Here is a 22,358-nt window from a genome sequence, read left to right as displayed (position 1 = left end):
CCATTTCTGCCTTGTAGAGTGAGAGGCTACATTAACAACAATGTGTTAACCCTTGAGGGTTCAACCCAGTGCTAGTTCATCATTTAGCACAGGGGTTCTCAAACTGGAGGGTGGGACTCCCCAGGGGATCATGAGGTTATTACATGGGGGGGTCACGAGCTGCCAGCCTCCACCCCAAACCCTGCTTTGCCTCCAGGATTTATAATGGTGTTAAATATATAAAAATGTATTTTTAATTTATAGGAAGGGGAGGGTCACACTCAGAACCTTGCTGTGTGAAAGGGGTCACCAGTGCAAAAGATTGAGAACCACTGATTTAGCAGCAAGGCATTCCCTGGGAAATATCCCACCCTCTTACACCCTCTAACTTCTCCACCTCAACCAAGCTTCATAATCATCATAGCTGTGAACAGTATTAAATTGTTTGTTTAAAATGTATACTCCTGTGTGTGTGTTTTCACATATTTATTCATTTATTTGTCTGGTGAAAAAAATGTCCTTGGAACCTAACCCTCCCCCCCCCCCTTACATGAATTCTTATGGGGAAATTGGATTCACTTAACATCGTTTCACTTAAAGTCGCATTTTTCAGGAACATAACAACAACATTAAGTGAGGAGTTACTGTATAAGCATGAGACTAGCTACAATGTGGCAAACAGGGTGTCTGGTTTAAAAGTTGGAGAATGTAATTAGCTAGGATGCACTGTGACTATGGTGTTTAGATCCAATGGACTTTGATCCTCTCTGCAGTAACTTTACCTTGCATTACCTCTGCCAGTTCCTTTATCGGAAGTGCCTGCCGTAGACAACATGCAGCTATTTATTTTGATCTGATTCCATTCTGTGATAAGATCCTTCATGCCTCTTGAAGTGGTTCTTCCCTAGGTCTCTCTGCTGGCTGTCCTTTCCTCCTCCTCCCTCTGGTGTCCAGTGAAGAGAGTGCTAGGAGAGCTTGCCGTCAGGCATTCTTTTATTAACATAACATTTGCATTCAATCAGGCTTTGCTGGAATCATCCCCATCACATTGACGCTCGTGTTCAGAACTGTCCAAAGGATTTGTCAGTAGTGATTACTAATCAGGCAGAAAAATATCAGAAAGAGATGTGTAATCTATGTGAAAAGCTCAGTCAGCTCGAAGCCACTGGTGCACTCCCGACAATTACGCGTAGTTGTTGAAATGCAAAGCACATAGCCACGGAGAGCGACTTGTAAAATATTTACTGTAATGTAGCTTCAGCTGAAGCTTTGACTTCCAGAAATTAGATGGGTTGTGCCAACCAAGTCTTGCAGTTGTTTTGAGAGAGGAAATACAGGACACTTTGTAAAAAAATATAAAGTTGAAACACCTATTCCCATAGGATTTTAGCATTGTCTTGCAGTATTTGCACATTGCAGTATTCTGCAAATGCACAAGAACCTGAAAGTTAATCTACAGAGAAACAGAAGTGAAATTCACTAGTCTCTCTCCACTTTTCATGCTTCAAGGAATTCAAAAACTATACAAGCTCTACTACTTATCTAGTCCAAAGTCAACTGGGAGTCTTTGCAGGATCGTGGCCTACAATTGTACAAATTATTTCAGTTTCAGTAATCTTGAAATATTGTTAATAATCAAATAGTAAGTATAGGACATTTTTAGTTTAAATGTTATTTATAACCTGACGTTGTACTATTAATATTGAAGCTTTAAAACAAATTAAATTCTTTCCTTGTATTTGGTGCTTCAAAGTTGATTCAATACTCAAAATGTTTATTCCATATAGAGTGACCAGATGTCCCCATTTTATAGGGACAGTCCCGATTTTTGAGTCTTTTTCTTGTATAAGCTCCTAATACCCCCACACCCTCATCCCGATTTTTCATACTTGCTGTCTGGTCACCCTAATTGCATGGAATCCCTTTTCATTAAGGCTTTGTCTACATGAGGAAATTGACTGGAATAAGCTATTCCGGAATAGCTCTCTGTGTGGACTCTCTGTTCCGTTAATTGTTAAAATAGCTGTTCTAGTTAATTTCCTGTGTAAATAAGACCTAATATCCAACTCTGAGAGAATATTTGTCTTATTTATTATTCCTAGTTTTAGAATGACCTCAGGTTAGGGGGTTCAAAGCAAGATACAAATCTTTCACCTTTGGATCACTGGTTCTTATATAGCTGGGTGTGTAGTTACCAAAAGTTGTTGCCATCTGCCTGGTATTCCATAACTTATTGTTGAGTGGGTTTTTTTGTAGTTGTGACTGAACAGGTATCCCCCTCCGCACAGCTGTCCCAATTGGTCCTTATCTGTACCCTGGTTGGTGTAAAAGCCAATGATAAAATGGATCTGGAGTCTGATCTACGTACACCTCTCAAAAATGCATCCTTCTGCCCTACTCCAAGACAAGGGTTAATGCTCAGCTTAACTTCATGAGTAGATAAACAGAGATTTTCAGTTTCTAAATAGTCACTACTAGCACCAAATTCACTTCTAATTGGAGACGGAGAGCTGCCTGAGAAAGGAAGACCAATCTTTTGAGGCAGTCTGGCTGGGGTTTCAGAGCCAGCTGAGGATAGGCAGAAGATTTTGAAGGTTACAGCAGGGAACTGTATAACCAACATTTATCTTTCTATCTTAGAGTTTTATACTGCCACCTATCACCATAATAATGGAGTGCCTTCCCTATAAAATCAATGGCAACAGCCAAGTCTTTGGCTGAATCCTCAACCAATAGTGCTACTCCTTTGGCCCAGGATTGTGCAAGGTACTGAGTGGCCTCAGTTCCTACTGACTTCCACAGGAGCTCAGGGTGTTCCACACCTTTTAGTTTCATGCCTTTAAACCAAATAACTGGCTGGGTACATGTTGCTTAGCAACAGTCCCCTCACAGAATAAGAAATCTCTTCACCTTACCCAACTTATCACTAGCACTGGAGAAAGATCATTTAATGGACCCAAACGAAAAGCAATATCTAGTCTCACATCATTAGTATTATATCTGCTTTTTAGCCGCTTTCCCTAATGATGCGAAACCATCATAATTATAGCTGCCTGCAATTAGCTATTGCCAGAGACTTGAACTGTGTTGAACAAGCCGCTCGCTTCTGTTTGCCCTTTAGGCTTGCGATGAAGAGTGATTCAAAAGTCATGCTGCTTAAGTGTCTAGCTGCCAGAAAATTTCAAATGGTTATAACAGCTGCTGAATCGAGAGAGAATCCAGATCGCGTTCAGGACAAGATCACAACCCGGAAACTATATGACTGTTACCATAGTATGTCTGCATGTGCCAGGGCTTCAGAAAGGGGAAGACAGGGTTGCTCTTTCAAACAGCATTTTCATTTATTTTTTCTTTGTTGCAAGGTAAGGGTATTTCACACAGACTGAGGACTTGGTCCTGCAGTTGCATACATTCAGGTGGACCTTTAGAGGCAAATGGAGCCCGATTGAAGTCAATGTCAGCATAGCTTGTTCATGAATGCAAAGATCTGCCTGTGGTGGTCTGATTGCAGGATAAGGGCCTAACATTATGAATGTCTCTTAATCTGCATTCCCAGTGATTTATTTTTATTTTCTGGGTGGGGAGCAGGGCGGTGTATCTGCCTTGTTGAACTCCCTGCTTTTATTAAATGTGTGGCCCTGAATACTTTTTGAAGCGACAGTTTGTATCTTAGCATACCTGACTATTTTGCTAATGGAAATAATTTTCTCCTGGTTTTTTTGTTTTTTTTTTCACAGATTCATAGACTCTAGGACTGGAAGGGACCTCAAGAGGTCATCGAGTCCAGTCCCCTGCCCTCGTAGCAGGACCAAATACTGTCTAGACCATCCCTGACAGACATTTATCTAACCTACTTTTAAATCATGGGTGTTTGTTGCAATCCAGTAGTAAATATCACATCCTTCAAAACGCCCTACCTCGGGTCCTCCCCTAGTCTCATCTTGAGTGTTGTAATTCCTTCAATTATAATTAGTCTCCCTTACTTCCCAGCTGACCAAACTACCATTAGCCCAAACTGCGGCAGTTTCTTCCTTCATCAGAAACATCTCTAATTCCTGGTCCTTGGAAATCAGCCTGATGTTCTTGCCATATGGCATGCCTGACTGACCCTAGCTCTTTTCAAATCCCATCTCAGGAGTCCTCTCTTCTCCTTGGCTTCTCTCTCCTAACCCTCTGTCATGGATAAAACAACCAGAGCTTCCCACTCACTTGTATTCAGTCATCTTCCTTGAAACCTGTTCATTGGATCCTTCACCAACACCTTATCATCTCTGTATAAGCTATTTGCAAATATACAAGGTAATGCTCCATGGTGCTTTAGCATGAATAATGCTATCCATGAATAGATTGTGATGGCTTATGTTTGATAGCTTATAAGTCCCAAAGATAAGGTGGAAAATGGTGTAAATATGTGTCAGAATTGTAGCATGATTAAAAATAGAAGTAAACTAAACTGACTTTGATAGTTAAGATTCTGTATTACAAGGTGTTTTCCTCATTTAAGTAGGACTCTTATTAGAAATCTTTAAACTATGTAATAAATCAGTTAACTTCATGTGCTATTTCAAGTTACTGTTTCCTTTAGAGAAATTTGTATGGGAAGGAAGAAATCAAATGAGAGGAAATTAGAGCTGGTCTGAAAATTGCATTGAAAAATACACATTAAATTTCATGAACATTCTCTCACACTGGAATTTTTTCTCTAGTAAAAATAAATTAAGGGGCAAGTTAAAGCACTGGCCCAGAGTTAATATAATTTTAACATACACTTCCTGTTTTTCATGGATTACTTGATTAGTGGAGAAGTAGCAGTTCTGAAGGAACATTTAAATCTGGGAATGGTGACTTCTCTTTCCCAAAGTATCTGGTCGTCTTCTCTCCATTGAGTGGAATTAAATTCTAACAAGGCTCACAAACTTGGTGAGACTTTAAAGGAAGTTTAAATATCACATTTTCTCAGTTTCTTACCATGATCATAACTAGTTTACAGAGTAACAGAAACAGGAACTGGCTAAAATCAGAAGAACAGATTAAATGAAAAGTTAGGAAAAAGTTGAGCGTTAGATAGGCTTGGAAGGATTTGATTTTTATCAGTAAATGTTGGCAAACGTCGATTTCACGGTACACGCACAAACCGATGACAAAATGTTTCCATCGATGATGATAGCAATTTATAGTTAAGTAAGAAAAATCTGCTTGAGAACTTACTAATGTTTGACTTAAGAATATTTACTTGGTATATTTTGAAATGTGACGTTGACAGTTTGTGTTATAATGGTTAGAAAGCTTTAACTTTTTGAATTTCAGTACCTAGTGTCATTAAATAATTGTTGTCTGAGCTCTCCCATCATGTCTTATAACCATGAAACTTTCAACAGATTTAAAAAAAAAAAGTTTAAAACCATAATTTTGGCCAACTATGACAATTGATAAAAATAAAAAGCTTAAAAATAAACATCAGAGTATTATCCTTTGAAATTATTTAAAAAAATAAAGATTGAATTCTGCCAGGCCTGTTCATATTTCATATGAACATTTTGGTATGGGTGTGTTTTTCACATTCAGAGTGAAAGTTATCTCTTCTGTCTAAGCGGCAAGTGAGCATCAGATGTGCCTTTTTGGGACAGCACTCTATGTTGCTATGCAGCATGGTGCACTGATTTCCAGTAATTGGTGTGTAAAGCAGCCCAACAGGAACTTGTTTTCTCTTTTGCGACAAAAATAAGCCTCAACTAACTTTTTAAATCAGTTCTTCGCATTAATAATATTTATCCATTTTATGGCCACAGCTTGCATCCACAAAAAACACAGAAGGTGAAATCCTGTCCCCACTGAATGGCAAAACTTCAGTTTACTTCAGGCCAGGATTTCACTGCGTCTTTCAGTGTCTGCAATGAAGTGTGTGTTCAGGTTTTAATAGTTGCATATCAAATTGTCTTGATGTATAGTTACTAATATTGGCACTAAAAGGGCATTTGCAGGCACAAATTACACTCACAAACAAAGAGACTGGGCCTCAGTTTAAATTAAAATTGCTGCTAATTCATTAATGTGAGAGAGAGAGAGGAAGCTAAATCATGTCACTTGACTTAGAAACTCTTGTGTGAATGGCTAAATGAAAGTAATCCAAATCAAATGGGAATCTAGTACTAGAAACAAAAGTCAGTATTGCCAGCCCTAGGCATTCTAGAATCATGAGCCAGATCCCTACAAATCAAGAAATATACTTAATTTCATGAGATTTTTAAAATATTAAATGTGAGGATTCTTTTTGCTATGTTTTGGAGCTTTCGGGCTTCTTATTTTCAAGCTTTTTTTGCTGTAGGCCTGTCGGCTAGAAACTTTTTTGTAGTAAAAGCTGAGAATCTTACGTAATCACCTGACTCCAGGAGCTGGAGCTTTAAGAGAATCACCAAATACCACAACACTCGTGACAAAATTGTGAGAATTGGAAACACTGATATGTATGCATTTTCATTGCCTATAGGACTCTCCAGTTTCTGATGGTATGGTGTGTAAAACTACCCAAGATTAATCCATTAGTCATTTAAAACATAGCATTGTTTTTATCTCCACTACCTATAATCAATGTATCTAGTATTGCTACTATTTGAGCATGAAGTGGAGTGGAGCAAACTGATAAATGCCCATGTAGTCTGTATTTAGGGCAAATATTAGTGTTACGTCAGTTACCGTTCATTCTTACAATAGTGTGACACATCAGTGTTAGACTGTTTGTTCCTCATAGATGTGTACATCGTCTGATCTCAAGTCACTTTGAATATTAGGATAGCATAAAAGTCAGTAACTGATACAGTTCATGGTGTTTCATCACAAAACTCCTTTTTTAAGGGCTAAAATGATTTCCTAAACTTGAACACTTATAGTGTACTGTATGTGAGACTCAGGAATGCAACTGTCACGGTGCATGGAAGAGTTCAGATCAGTTATAAATCATCAAGAAAAATCAAAGGATTTCCTAGCAGCAAATTGCCTGAAATCCTCTCACTGTGTGAACTATTTTAACTTTCAGAAGGGAATGAGCCCTTGTCAGACGAAAAGATGGGGCTGGCTTAAGAAAAGAATTACTAAAACTATGGCATTTTTAAGTTTTTTTTTTGTTTGTTTTTTAAGTTTATGGAGTTTGAAAGTTTTTTTCTTAATTGTTGAACTTGCAGTGTAGGAGCAAGTCAAGCCGTGCACCGTTGTTTTATATCAGAGGTGATGCGATGTAACACAAGGTGGCACAGCAGAACCTTATACGATGCATTAAACGATGCCAATTTAACTAGAGACATGCCTCACGGTTCCCTCAACATTTCTCGCATACCAGCAAATCGGGCAGACCTGGAATAATAAGCTAGGGGAATGCAGCACATTTTATTCTAACTTCTAAAACCAAACTCTTTCCTCCTACCTTTATATGCTGAGCTTGTGGGGCAGCTTCAGTGTCTACAAGTTTGTGTTTAACGTAGTTCTTGGCCACATCCAGGCTGGGTGAAAAGGCTGCGGTGAAACTGGTTAAACATCATAATATCAACAATAACAGAATTAATGAGGTGCCTGGCTTCAAGGAAGAGGGCTCTGTTTATTGGTATAATTGATTCAATGGAGAGTAATAGTCCCTTAACAGCAGGCGTGGTTCAGTAAAAGTTGACAGGGACAGTTAGTCTCTCCTAATTGTTTGAGTTTTATTTGATTGTGTTTTTATTTTGAGACCAACTATGCAGTATAATAAATACCCTAGCACTTGGCAGTTCTGTACCTCTTCATTCTGAGTTTAACTGCAGATATACCTTCATGTTCTTAGAGTGATTCTTTTCTTTCCCCGTCCAAACCATGGTGCACCCTCTGTGTGTGTATGTGTGTGGGGAGGGGGGTAACTGAATGCTCGGAGGCTGCTCTTAGTACTGTTATTTTTATTTCTTATTCTTATTATTTATATGACAGTAACGCTTAGAGGCCCCAGTTGGGATCAGGGCCCCTTTGTGCTAGGCGCTGAATTCCCATGGCATTTCTAGAGCTTTAGAGGTATTTGAGCTCCAACTCACCCACATGATAGACCAGCTACCTCAGGCTCAAGATCCCACTTAACTTGAGCTGTAGTTTTGGGATGTGGATGGGAGTCAGGTTAGGTGTGCTAAGAATGCAGGGCAGACATACCCACCGTGAGAGACAGTCCCTGCCTTGCAGAGCTCACCCTCTCGATAAACAAGGCAGATGAAGCGTGGGAGGGGAGGCCGAGTTCCAGGGCGGGGAAGTGGCAGGCCCAAGCTGTCACAAGAGGTCAGGTGCACTGTGGTACATGGAGGAACCAGCAGGGATATATTTTCAGTGACAGAATCGTAGAACTATAGGAGTGGAAGAGACAAATAAACTCTGCGTTCCAGGACTAGTTAACTCCCCTCTGTGTCTAAAGGGTTCGGATTTTAGGGAATGCTTTGAATCCAATGATTGAAAGAGTTCTGTTTAGCCCCTCATTTATTTTAGAGTAAATGTAGATTTGAATTTTAATACAGTCAGCCCTCCTGAAAGTGGATATAACTCCATTGTGTTCAATCACAATCCGCCTGCTTACCTTTCAGTGGCTGGAAAAGGCATCCCACTTAATATATCAGATGATTATTGAAAACATTGTTTATTGGTACTAATAACACAGTTATGCCCAGAGGTCCATTGTGCTGGCTGTTGTACACACACAAAAGAAGAGAGCTTGTCCCAAACGGAACATTATTGGGGTGTGAATTTATACCTTTTTAATAGTGCTATAAAAGCCCCGGAGATAAAAAAATTGCCTGTGATCAGAACGAATGCAACACTGACAACAGCAGAACATGTTTTTTGTGCACTCCAATGTGCCTCAGTGCTTAACCCGGAGGGCATCCCTTCGAACGGTCGGAGGTAGTTCAGCGTCCATGCTCACTGAGTACTTGGCCTTTCTGCTTGACCTGCCAGCAGGCGTGCCTGTTGTTATGGTGCTGGGACTTATACTCAGAGAACTGTGCACTGGAAATTGAGTTGAGACGCTGAATTCATTGCTGTTCGTTCAATGAAGAGCCTTCAGACGGCGGCAACCTCTGGCAGCGTTGTCTGCCCCAATTGATCAGAACATCTGAGTCATGCACCAAAAATCACGAGAATGGCCTACAAATCATCAATTTTATTTTTAAAAAGGCCTCACTTTAGTTTACTACTTGTATTGGAGGCTTTAAGGTTCATGTTCTCAGGCTTTTCTTCACAACCAGGACTAGAAATACTGGGTTTTTTTAATGAATGCTGAGAATCGCACAGAAACACATGAATCCAGGGGCTAGGGCTTTAAGAAAAAGACTTAATTTAATGAAATTTTCAATAAAATCATAAGAGTGAGTGAAACTGCTTTGGTCATGAAATGGTGACTCTTTATGTAATTACCAATCCCTCAAGCTATCTGATTACTGTAATGTCATCTTTATTAATGGTTAATGACTACCTAAGTGATACATATCTTGTTACACAGTTGCATTGATATATTTGGAGTAATCAGTTAGCATTTTATTAACATTTCACATCTTTCTTATTACTTCTAATATAAGTTCTTATTTGAGACCTTGAAAGTATGACCACAGAATCAAAATTCAAATTATTGGTAATTTGTTTAGCATCCAAAACAGGAGCAAATAATAATTGAGGATATGATTTAACTTCTTAAGGTCCACTGGGACTGAAACTCTTGTCGATGGCAATAATATACTATGCATTGTGGTGTGGTTTTTGGGAACTCTGTTTGCTCGTGCCAGTGGGTTAATAATACCTACATTTGGGCTCCTAAAAAACACGTTTCTCCAGCATTAGCATTTTAGAACTGGAGCATTGTTCATTTTGTTTGCTAGTCACCAACCTTTGATTTATAGCAGGCCTGCATTCCTTCGGTGCAAATTATTCTTTGGCTTAAAGCTAGTCTTGCATAGCTTATCTTTATGCTAGTTCAGTAACGCTATTATAATGAAGATCACTATGACAAGCAGAAAAGTTTTATACTGTCGCAGGATTGGGTTTTTTTCTTGATGGTACTGTTTATGGCTGTACGCAGACTTGTGCTTTCTTTTTTTCAGTTACTATGTGGGTGGTTTTTTTCAATCTGAAAAAGAGCAGCTCCCATCAATTTTTAAAAATAGTATGCATCCTTCATTAAACATCTTTTGGCAATGGTTTATACAGAATTATTATTTTCCCCAACAACATTAATGGCCATTACTGTTAATTATTTAGAGCTCCTTGTTTTTCACTCAGAAAACATAGAGATTGATGTGTGCTGCTGGGTAAGTTGGCCTTTACCTCTGGCTCCAGTATTTCTCTGCACCTCTTGCCAATTATGTGTCTTGGTGGATGATACCCTTTCTGGTTTTTATTCAGCACAGTGTAAAAAAGCAGTATCCAGTGGACTTATTATTGTTTCATGCAGCTAGTTTTCCCCAGTAAATGTTAGCCCACTGCCACAATCCTTAATGATTTTCTTGTGTTTTTATTAATTTTCTGCTAATTTTCTGCAGTCCTGCATTCTGTGCTCTAGCCAAAATAATGGCGAAACCAACTCTTGACCTTTTCAACCCAGTTCATCTACCTTTTGCTTTGCTGTTGTTTGCAAACATCTCTCAGGCTGTTCTGATTGGAAATGAAAACCAAACATTGACTCATAGGCCAGTCAGCCTCACCTCAGTCCCTGGAAAATCATGGAGCAGGTCCTCAAGGAATCAATTCTGAAGCACTTAGAGGAGAAGAAAGTGATCAGGAACAGTCAGCATGGATTCACCAAGGGCAGGTCATGCCTCACTAACCTCATTACCTCTGTGATGAGATAACTGGCTCTGTGGATGAGGGGAAAGCAGTGGACGTATTATTCCTTGACTTTAGCAAAGCTTTTGATATGGTCTCCCACAGTATTCTTGCCAGCAAGTTAAAGTAGTATGGTCTGGATGATTGGACTATAAGGTGGAAGTAAGCTGGCTAGATCATTGGGCTCAACAGGTTGTAATCAATGGCTCCATGTCTAGTTGGCAGCCGGTATCAAGTGGAGTGCCCCAAGGGTCGGTCCTGGGGCCGGGTTTGTTCAATATCTTCATTAATGACCTGGAGGATGGTGTGAACTGCACCCTCCGCAAGTTTGCAGATGACACTGAACTGGGAGGAGTGGTAGATATGCTGGAAGGTAGAGATAGGATACAGAGAGAGCTAGAGAAATTAGAAGATTGAACCAAAAGAAATCTGATGAGGTTCAACAAGGACAAGTGCAGAGTCCTGCACTTAGGACGGAAGAATTCCATGCACTGCTACAGACTAGGGACCGAATGGCTAGGCAGCAGTTCTGCAGAAAAGGACCTAGGGGTCACAGTAGATGAGAAGCTGGATATGAGTCAACAGTGTGCCCTTGTTGGCAAGAAGGCTAACAGCATTTTGGGCTGTATAAGTAGGAGCATTGCCAGCAGATCGAGGGACGTGATCATTCCCCTCTATTCGGCATTGGTGAGACCTCATTTGCAGTACTGTGTCCAGTTTTGGGGCCCGCACTACAAAAAGGATGTGTAAAAATTGGAAAGAGTCCAGTGGAGGGCAGCAAAAATGATTAGGGGGCTGGAGCACATGATTTACAAGGAGAGGCTGAGGGAACTGGGATTATTTAGTCTGCAGAAGAGAAGAATGAGGAGGGATTTGATTAGCTGCTTTTGAACCTGAAAGGGGGTTCCAATGAGGATGGATCTAGACTGTTCTCAGTGGTACCAGATGACAGAACAAGGAGTAATGGTCTCAAGTTGCAGTGGAGGAGGTTTAGGTTGGATATTAGGGAAAACTTTTTCATTAGGAGGGTGGTGAAGCACTGGAATGGGTTCCCTAGGGAGGTGGTGGCATCTCCTTCCTTAGAGATTTTTAAGGTCAGGCTTGACAAAGCTCTGACTGGGATGATTTAGTTGGGGATTGGTCCTGCTTTGGGCAGTGGATTGGACTAGATGACCTCCTGAGGTCCCTTACAACCTGATATTCTATGATTCAGTGACTACCAGTCAGTTTGCCACTTCTTGTTCGAAGACCCCGTCCTGCCAAGTGCTGACGAACACTCTCAGTATCAGTTGAAATCCTCTTGGAACTGAAGTCATTCAGTACTTTTGACCCCCTTGGCTCTTACGCATGTGACTATGGAGTAGTGTATGATCTTTCTGTAATATTATTCCTGAGGGCATTCAGTGCCAAAAAATTAAAAATGCTGTGCACAATATTTTAAAATTCTGCAAGTTTTAATTGTCAGTAAATAAATGCGGAGGCTCCAGCATGGTAGTGGGGAGCACAGGCCACTGGCAGTATGAAGATGGGATCACCCTGCAGCCTCTCCATCCCCCATCCCCAGGACATGGACTCAGTGATGAGGCTGCACCCAACCCTGACACAGCACAAGGCCCGGGCCTGCCCCAGAAACACCCTGGGGCTCTGCGCCAGGTGCACTAGGTGTGGGACAGGCAGGCGTAACCAGGCAGGATCTCAGTGTGGAACAACCTAAGTGCAGATAGCTCAGTGGGGGGATTTGGGTATGGGGGATCTGGATGCACAGAGGCTCATTGAGGGGGTTCCAGTTGCAGGGGCAATGGGATTTTTTAGAGGGTTCCAAGAGAAGGTGGTTGGGGCTCAGTGGAGAGGTTTGGGTGTGGGGATCTCAGCAGGGGGATCTGTGTGCTGGAGGAGTGGGGCTTGGTGCGGGGGTCTGGGTGCAGCTAGTTGAGAGTCAGTGGTTTAGGGATCTGGATGTGGAGACTCAAGGGCATGGGGCTAGTCAGAGTGGGGTTTTGGGTGTAGGGAGCTCAGTGGCGGTGGTCTGGGTGCCAGGAGGCTCCAGATGTTGGGGGAGCTGCTCCCTGTACAGTGACCCATCTGCCCACAGATGAGGAGCAATGGGGGCAGGAAGCAGGGGAGGATGCTAAGCTTCCTGCAGCTGGGGGAGATTTCTGGGGGTAGGTCGGACATAGCCCCAGCCACTCCTTGCAGGGGAAGAGGAAGTCTCGTCCTCTCCTGTCTCCAGCCTAGCCAGGATTAGCAGCTGATGCCAGCTCAGGGTAGGAGCCACTGGCTAGGTGGTCCCCAACCCTGCGGTGATTTACCTTTCCGCCGGCTGCTGCGGGTACCTGAAACAGTGTACCCGCACAGCTAGGGAGTGGTGCGTGATTGCTCTTGCAGCTTCCCCGTCAGAAAGCCATTTTCTGCAAGGGAACAAAGAAATCTGTGGGGAACGTGAATTCTGCGTATGCACAGTGGCACAAAATTCCCCCAGGAGTAGTAATATACAGGAATTGGGTAGTGTCCCTTTAAATAGTTTGTGAGCCCTCTAGTGGCCCTTTTTGTCTCTTATGTTTCAGGGGGCACCAGAACCCTACCAGACTGCAGTGTGTGAAGCCTTGCGTTTTGCATATGTTTAGTGAACATGGATATTTAGAATTTGGAGACTTTGTATACTAGAAACAGCAGAATTTGGGGTTGATTTCACACAGTGTATGGCTTGCAAACTGTTTTTTATCAGTGCTTTCTAGATTTGAAATAAAGCAAGAAAAAATGATGCAGTTTTAAAACAGACTAAACATACCAGCTAATATTTAATTAAAACTCTGTGTCTAATCCATGAGTTACAATGTCTCCTTCACAGGGTTTCATAGGAAGGTTGCTCTAGGTAGTGAAATTGTGGTACAAAACTTGCTGAGCAATTTGCATTTTTTCCCTATGTTCCAAAATATAATCTAGCAGATGGATGTGGCCAGCTGTACATAGAGCTTTAGGGAGTTCTGGGGAAGAAAATGAGAGCTTTTTGTTAAGATAACTGTGATAATCTCACTGATAACTGGCTTAATTTAGATCCATGCATTTGGTTAGGTTTTTTTACTAACCGTGTATGTATCTGTTCTTGGTGACGTGTGAATTTAGAATACAATCCCTTTTTGTATTTAAAGATTGCGCAGTGATCACTGGTATTTTGCCATTAAGCAGTTGCTAAATTACATTGGCTTTTTACAGGGGAGTAATTTGTGTTTTCTGATTGATTTAATCTGAGTCACATTTGTAAGCATTCTCTATGAGGATTCTTGCCCATTGGAGGGGCTCTAGGTCAGTGTTTCTCAACGACCAGGCTGTGGACTGACACTGGTCCCTGAGATCTCCTGACACAGTTTAGGAAAGCAGTAAGCCAGTCCATGGTATCAAAAAGGTTGAGAAACACTTATCTAGGTCATATGGAGAGTGTGTCCCAGGTGTGCTGTTTTGTTTTAAGCACCACTAACTGATGGCAACAGCCCCTCTTTTGCTATTTGAATGCACTTTCCCAGAAAATATTTTGATAGTGTATTGAGCCTTTTTTAATTAAATACATTTTAGGTGGATTTAGTGCGTGTGAAAGTTGTCAGCCTTGTTGCCCAAGGGACAGATTTTAAAAGGTATTTGGTTGTCTAGTGGACTTTGAAATCAATGGCAGTTAGACACCTCGATACTTTAGAAAATCTCCGTAGGGGCCTAAGTACCTTTTAGAAGTCTGGCCCTAAATGTCTGTATTTAACCACAGAGCTGGTACAGCCTAGACAGTGGCAGTACAGACTTTCCCATGCCACCTCAGTGCATGGATTCCACCATGACCTGCTATGACGTCTGTAGAGAGAAACAGGTAGTTCATTCTTTGTGCTTTTTAAGGCCTTGTCCTCTCTTCTGAGATTTCCAACCAAGATGCCAGTTGTAGCAATGTGTGTTTCAGAGGCAGATGTATATCTGCTAGGGGTTGGGAGATATAGCTCAGTGGTTTGAGCATTGGCTTGCTAAACCCAGGATTGTGAGTTCAGTCCTTGAGGGGGCCATTTAGGGATCTGGGGCAAAAATCTGTCTGGGGATTGGTCCTGCTTTGAGCAGGGGGTTGGACTAGATGACCTCCTGAGGTCCCTTCCAACCCTGATATTCTATGATTCTATCACCAGCTTTACATAAACCACTCACCAGCCCAGTAGCACCTTTAGTCTTTCCCATCCTGAATTTGATGAGTAGTGGCAACTGGCTAAAAGTTACACCGCCCATTACTTTGTGCCATTAGTTTCCCCCTCAGTGAGTGTGTTCTCACTAGTAACAGCCCCCGCAGGAGTTGTCTTTGCGTGCAGATGTGTCTTATTGCTCTATACTGTATCCTTTCCTTCAGCTGGGAATGCATGTTAGAAACTGGGGTCTGTTATCTCCAAGTTTAGCCCGCAACTGCAGGAACTCGGATTTTAAATTAGGTCTTGATTTAAAATAAACAAATTTTTACAGCAAAGTGTTAATGCAAGTTATCACCCGATTTTGACCCAGCAAAAGTTCCTGATGTGTTTTGAACATGTACAGTTGTTTGTTTTGGTAAAAAGTCAAATATTGTTTGCTCTGTAGCAAAGTCTGACATAGAGCAGTGACACAAGAAGATTCATGAGCCTTTGGAGGGCCTGTCAAACAATGGCCTTGTGTGTATTTTCCATCATTTCTCAGCCATTTTCGATCTTTTTGGATCGTAGCAGCTGAAATTAATGACAAATTTTGAAGGAGAGGTTTGTTCAGAAGTTCATATTCATTAAGTTTTAACATGTAGTGACCCTGGTGCAATAAACTAAATCTCTAGTTCACTTTAAACCTACAGTTCAGTTGCATCTACAGTTTTAACTTTTGGAGAACAACTGGATTGCTAGAGTGCCAACTCTGGTGTGTAGGTGTGTGTGTGGGTGATGTATCCGTTTAATCAGAAAGAATGTCTCTTGCAAACAATGCGAATATATATGTGATAAACTGCTTATTGCAAATGTGACGCCATGAAAACTGTTGGTTCTTTATTCTTTGTGTGTTACATGAATGCAGGCAATGTCTGCAGAAGAACAAAGCTGCAATCTTATTTGTTTAGTGTAAACAGTTTTGATGTTCCACTAGCCAACAATCAATCACTGCCCTAGAGGGTCTTAGTTATTTGCTGATAATGCACCAAACACGATAATGTCTAGAGCACTAATGCTCCCCGATCGTTGAAAACAATTAATTTAAAACCCAACTACAGCATTTGGTATTATGCAGTCTTATTTACATACAAGTCTGACAGCAGGCGGTAAGCGAGTACTGTTTATCATTTGTAATTGTGGACATTTCATATTTAGAGATGGTACCTTGCAAATTATCATAAGATGAGCTTCTTGCTATAACAGTTGCATAACTTGTTTTACTTTCTGTATAAAAGTTAAACAGGAGCATGTTTTTAGTGCAACCAAGTGTATAAAGTAGGAAACATAATGCCACATAAATCGCATCCTAAAGATAAAAGCAGATTTTGAGTGTCCAAATTACTGACCAGTGTAATCTGTGTTTTGGTTTTATATTTATTTTTTCTGGAATGCCACATAAGGAAACAGATTTGAGGCGAGAGACTTTTTTTTTTTTAATTGAAAATAATTTCTTTTTCTCTTTGATCTATCTGCTCAGAATAGCCTTTCCTATATCTTAGGTCATCTCCAACAAGTTTACAGCTCGTTGCCATTGGCCATTGTGCACTGATAGAGGAAGTCAGCAGAAATTGGTCTTGAGATCTCCCATGTCTGTGAGCTCATCATACCAACTAAGGGGCTGGCTTCGAATGGCAAAATCACCCTTCTCTCTTCTACTGCGTGCTTTAAATTGTTTTTCTTTGCATTTTGATCATGATCATTGATCATCCCCAAAAATTCCTGTCATCCAGAACTACCTGAACCCTTCACCTCAGCCCACTAGGTGCACATCAGGGTCAAGACATTCTGAGTATTTTATTTGCAAGCTACAGCAGTCCAAAATTGATCATATAGCTGTGTATCTAGGGTGGACTTGAAGAAAACTTGTGTATTTTTTCAGTAACATCCATATTTGTCAATGATCCCTTTTAGGGATAAAGATTATCCCTCTTTGTGCTTTTGTTTTGCTTTGCCAGCCTGAGCCTCTCATCTAAGCCAATACAAATTTGCTTTTAAAAATCTATTTCTAGAGAGAGACTTTTTTAAAAATCAACCTGTTTCTCTTTTGCGGTTCTGATTGGTCTGAAATATTGACAAGCCAATCGCGTCAAAAGGAAATATCCTTGGCTTAATTGTAAGCTAAGTCTCTCTTAATCCAGGGGAGCATTTGAGATTCTGTCCAAGTGTTCAATTTCCCAGGCCACTGAGGTCTGTGAATTTCTTTCCCCAGCCTCCAGGCTGCTGCAGCACAAGTCAGCATAGCTAATGCAGATCTCTCTCTCTCTCTCTCTCCTCTTTGATTCGATATGAACAGACTGTAACTCCAATGCTAGAGCGAAATCTGACATAACTCTGCAGATGGCTACATTCAGATGATACACCTAGGGATTTTTTCTTAAGGAAAGTAACATTTATATGCTAATGTTTATTTTTTCCTTGTTGCCTTTTTTCAGGATTGCCAGTCCCAAAGAAGAGCCCAAAGTCGGTAAGTACCTTCTCACCTACTGTTTTGTGTGAGGGGTTTTGATTTTTTTTTTCCTGAATGTGGGGTGTTGGTTGTTTTAAGTTGTCTTTCTGTTCCAACACGGAGTGCCTTGCACAGCTTGTGCTGCATGGTGAATTGAGAGAATTCAGAACAGAAAGGGAGCTTGTTGGCAAATAAAGCTAGAGGTTTACTGATCATCTTCCCCGCTGAGTGAGCTTCTCCTCCGTTACCTCCTCCCCTAAATCCCCCCAAAAGCCATTGTTTTCCTTTGGAAAGACGGGACACTCCACCTTCTTTCCAGCAAGCAATTCCTGTCAGCGGTGTCCATAAACTCCGACCTTTTGCATTTACTCCCTGATCTTTCTCATGCACCAGCTGCTGAATGATTTTATGAAATATTAAAGCATGTGTATTTACAGAAAGACAAATCATGCATATTTACAGTTTCCAGCGGATACTGTTAGCTGCCCCAGCACTGGAAATATCTTGATTGTTGTGTAGGGTGTCTTTTGTTGTTTAGCTTGGCTTTAGCAGCATTGTACTGCAGGTGTGGGATCCTTAGTTAAAAAAAAAAAAAAGGGCAAGAGAAGAAAAAAATCAATATTTTCCTATCCTTTCTAATCTTGTCTCCCTGTAGAACCGTTAGCTGGTTGACATGTTAGCTAATAGCTTAGAAGCTATGGTCTAAAGTGCCATTAAAGCTCTGCTCCTAATCTAGTGGAACAAAAATAACGTGATGTTTATGAGCCTGGAAAAGGGATGAATATTTTACAGGAAATTAGATATTTACAAGGGGAAACTTTCCATTTATTTGAAGGGTTAGTGAAGAAGGTAGGCTTATTTCCCAATAGCTTTGGGAAAGTCACATGAGTGAGGTCTTTGCAATACTATAAGACACTGTGAAAGTTCACTGACGGTCTGTTGTGGGCGCCAGTAGCTGCAGCTTGCTGACAATCCACCTTTCGGTAAAGCTCAGTAAGAGGTTTGTTAAGAAGATGAGCAGAATCTCCTGCTTTTAATGCAAGTTCTCTGTTCATCCAAAAAAATAGCCCTGAAATAATTAATGTGATTCTGATGGCTTAGAGCAGTGCTGATTAAAGTCACATGACTTCAGGCCTATACCATTGTCAGTTTGCATTAATGTTAAGAGGGAGAAGTGCAGTTTGTGCTCTCACTCAAATCACAGAAATGTCAGACCGTATGCATTTACTTCTGTGTCATAGTCAAAAATTAATTCAACCTTTAGTAAAATAGAAACAAGTGTGTAAAAATGTACAAGCCAAGCAGATTATTTTTTGCTGCTGTATTTTTTCCCCTGTCAGAGAAGGAATAATTGAATTGATGTTAGACATTTATAACCTTTTATTCATTAAACCGTCATATGATGAATGAACTTTGATTTTTGAAAACAGGTGCCCTCACAGAATCACGTAAGGTAGCATCATCTCCTTATTAATCTGATGCTGTGCTAAACGCCTGCCAAGTGAACAATAATTCATTAGAAGCATTTTAAATCTGTGAGACACCTAAATTCATTTAGAGATAATCCTCTCTGTATGAACAAAGAGACTGTTTACAAACAGGTGTAGGTCTGGAGTCTTCAGCGAATTTACCAGCCCCCAGCTGTAGATTATTTTTCCCCCCATGGAATTTGCTCGCAGAGAAACCATTTCGTTCACTGAAAGCAACCAGATTCCTTGTGTGTTACACTCCTGAAGGCTCTCTTACCTTTTTGCATAGTCCTTCGATATTTTTCACCACAGCCCCAGGCAGTGCTGTTCCATCGGAAGAGGAAGAATCCAATAAAAACAGTCTTCCTCCTCTGTTTAGGTATTAAACAGAGTGTTTGCACCAGCAACTAGTGGACAATAGTATCTTAGGTTGATATATCGTGGCAGCTATTTTAGAGTATATGGAAGTCTAACAGTCACACTTACAGGAAAAGAAGGAGAATGACCAGCCTACAGAATACAATCTCTTTAAGTTTAAGTGAAAAGAACAAAAACATTATCAATATTTTACTTATATTGTTAAGATAACTCCCTTTAACTTCCTTTTTATGGTTAATAAAATATGGGTTCTGTGTTTAATTTGTGTGATGTGGGAGTGGAGGAGGAGGTTTCAGAATATAACTGCATTGGTGTCGAGTCCCAGCCACTCCAGTTGATACAGACCATTCCATGACTAGGGGCAAGGGAGGAAGAGGACTTCCCTGAGGTTCTGCCTTGAAACTGCCCTGCAGGATTTCCAGGGCTTGACTGTTTGGCACACTTAGAGGTTGCCAGGGCAGTGTGATGATGCAAACATCACAGCCTCCTGGCACAAATGCCAAGGCCCAAAGTCTTTTTCCCAGGTGCCCCTATGTGAGCTAGTGCAGCGGCACCTGTGTAAAATGGGGCATTAATGTAGCCCCTGTTGTTGTCTTTAGCTTCACGGTTCTCCAAGAGGCCTTTGAAACAAAATTTACTTCTTGGTTAATAAGGTAGCTGCTATTAAATAAGCCACGTGCAGTCAGCCCTTTTGTTGGTAGACTGATCTTAAACCAAGCCCACGTTGTTTTTTGTACTGCATTACAGAGTAAACTCAAGTTCAGATCTTCAATCCCCTCCTACTCCTCCTTCACCCAGCTCACTGCTGATCCCTTCCCTTCCTTCTCTGCAGCCTAATGAAGCCCCTCTCCAGTCCCAGATACATTCCTCTTCCACCACTCTCCCAGCTAGCTAGTGTCAGTGTCTGCTTCCTTCTCAGACATGCCCTGGCTTTATAGCTGGTTGTCCTCTACAAGCTACTCCCATCCAGCCATATCTGCCTAACTTTGCCAGACTCACTCTTAGTAGACAAAATTTGAGCCCCCTGGGAGTTTTGTTGTGGCCAGGACCATTGGTATTGCACATGCAGTGTCTGGCTCCAAGAGAATACAATGCAGACAGAGAAAAGCACAAACGCATTTCTGAAGGTGCACTGGAAGGCTTTTCATATCTCATTATTAGTTTTTAAGTCCCACCTGATGTGAGTTCAGGGTGCTACAGCAGCTAATGCAATGACTAAGACCACACCAGAGCAGGGAGATGACTTCCTTATGCTCTTTTAGGCCTGGTCTACACTACGCTGTTAATCCAATTTTAACAGCGTTAAATCGATTTAACGCTACACCCGTCCACACTACACTGCTCTTTATATCGATTAAAAGGGCTCTTTAAATCGATTTCTGTACTCCTACAAAACGAGAGGAGTAACGCTAAAATCGATATTACTATATCGGATTAGGGTTAGTGTGGACGCAAATAGATGTTATTGGTCTCATTATTTTACAGTAGCTGTCCACAGTGCACCGCTCCAGAAATCGATGCTAGCCTCAGACCATGGACACACACCACCGAATTAATGTGCCTAGTGTGGACGCGCACAATCGACTTTATAATATCTGTTTTATAAAATCGGTTTAAGCGAATTCGAATTTATCCTGTAGTGTAGACATATCCTCAGATGAACTAATATTATCAGCTGTAGCAAAGGGGGCGGGAGCGAAAGGGGCGGGGACATAGGCCTGGAGCAGTGGTTCCCAAGCGTTTGTACTGGTGACCCCTTTCACACAGCAAGCCTCTGACTGCGACCCCACCTTATAAATTAAAAACACTTTTTGTAGATTTAACACCATTATAAATGCTGGAGGCAAAGCGGGGTTTGGAGTGGCAGCTCGCTACCCCCCATGTAACAACCGCATGACCCCTGAGGGGTCCCGACCCCCAGTTTGAGACCCCCTGGCCTAGAGAGCCAGAACATAAGTCTTAGTAGGTAAATGAAGGAGGAAGTGACATTGAATGATTTTGTTTTAGAATATATGGCTGTGTAATATTTAACCATATACATGTGCATTGTGGAATATTTTGTGTTTATTTACCTTTTAAAGCGAGAGCTTTTCAGCTGAGCTTGAAGGCCCAAAGTTGTAAAAGTGCTGAGTGCCAGATTTGAAGTATTCTGCTCTAGGGTTGAAGTTTCCAGTAAAACTGTATTTCAGCAGAATATTGGGTTTTCGAGTAAAAGAAAATGTTCACAGAAAATGTTTGCTTTCTTTGACAATGTTCTGATTTTTCATCCAAAAACCCAAAAGTATACATTTTCAGACGAAAAATGAAAAATTTTCAGTTGTTGTCAGTTTGGGGCTGACATTTTTGTTTTGGGGTTCTTGATATTTTTGGCTGAAAAGTAAACATTGTCCCAGAAAACTTTGATGAAAGCTAACATTTTTTGGTTTATATCAAAATATCCCACTTGGGGAAAAGGACGTTTTCTAGGCAGCTCTTCTTAGTACCCAAATTGGGGCCAGATTTTCCAAAGAGACTTCAGTTCCAATCTAGGCACCAAAATATATGATCAGTCCTCAGGGCAGCTAAGCATTCTGGGTGCTGAGCTCTTTTGAAAGTGTTACTATTGTTAAGGTGCCTATATAGAAGCTGAGCTTTTCTGAATTTCCCAGCCTTATAATTGTTCATATTCACAACCTCTCCCCACAAACTACTGCTCCCTTTTGGCCAAAGCAGTTAGCCAGTATTTGGGGGTGGGCCGGCCTCTTTCTGTTAGGAGGAGAAATAGATGATATGAGTTAAGTGTTTCTTTGGGCTGGTCCACACTACGGGGGGAAATCGATCTTAGATACGCAACTTCAGCTACGTGAATAACGTAGCTGAAGTCGAATATCTAAGATCGGATTACTCACCCGTCCTCACCGCGCGGGATCGATGTTCGCAGCTGTCCCTGTCGATTCCGCAACTCCGTTGGGGTTGATGGAGTTCCGGAATCGATATAAGCTCCCTCGGGGATCGATATATCGCGTCTAGATGAGACGCGATATATCGATCCCCGAGCAATCGATTTTAACCCGCCGATACGGCAGGTAGTCTGGACGTAGC

General features: G+C 41.2%; 1 protein-coding gene across 35 annotated transcripts in view; it reads left to right on the top strand.

Annotated features, from left to right (window-relative positions):
* Positions 1-22,358, top strand: part of MAGI1 (membrane associated guanylate kinase, WW and PDZ domain containing 1) — a 498,751-nt gene that overhangs the window by 436,595 nt on the left and 39,798 nt on the right. For all 35 annotated transcript variants that reach the window (XM_050957254.1, XM_050957266.1, XM_050957243.1 and 32 more), the window contains one exon: positions 17,417-17,448. In XM_050957254.1, coding sequence (XP_050813211.1) covers positions 17,417-17,448 — 32 coding nt within the window. The remainder of the gene's footprint in view (positions 1-17,416; positions 17,449-22,358) is intronic.

This window comes from Gopherus flavomarginatus, chromosome 6, assembly GCF_025201925.1.
Source record: "Gopherus flavomarginatus isolate rGopFla2 chromosome 6, rGopFla2.mat.asm, whole genome shotgun sequence".
Taxonomy (NCBI): Eukaryota; Metazoa; Chordata; order Testudines; family Testudinidae; genus Gopherus; species Gopherus flavomarginatus.
This window is presented reverse-complemented; position numbering and strand designations above follow the sequence as displayed.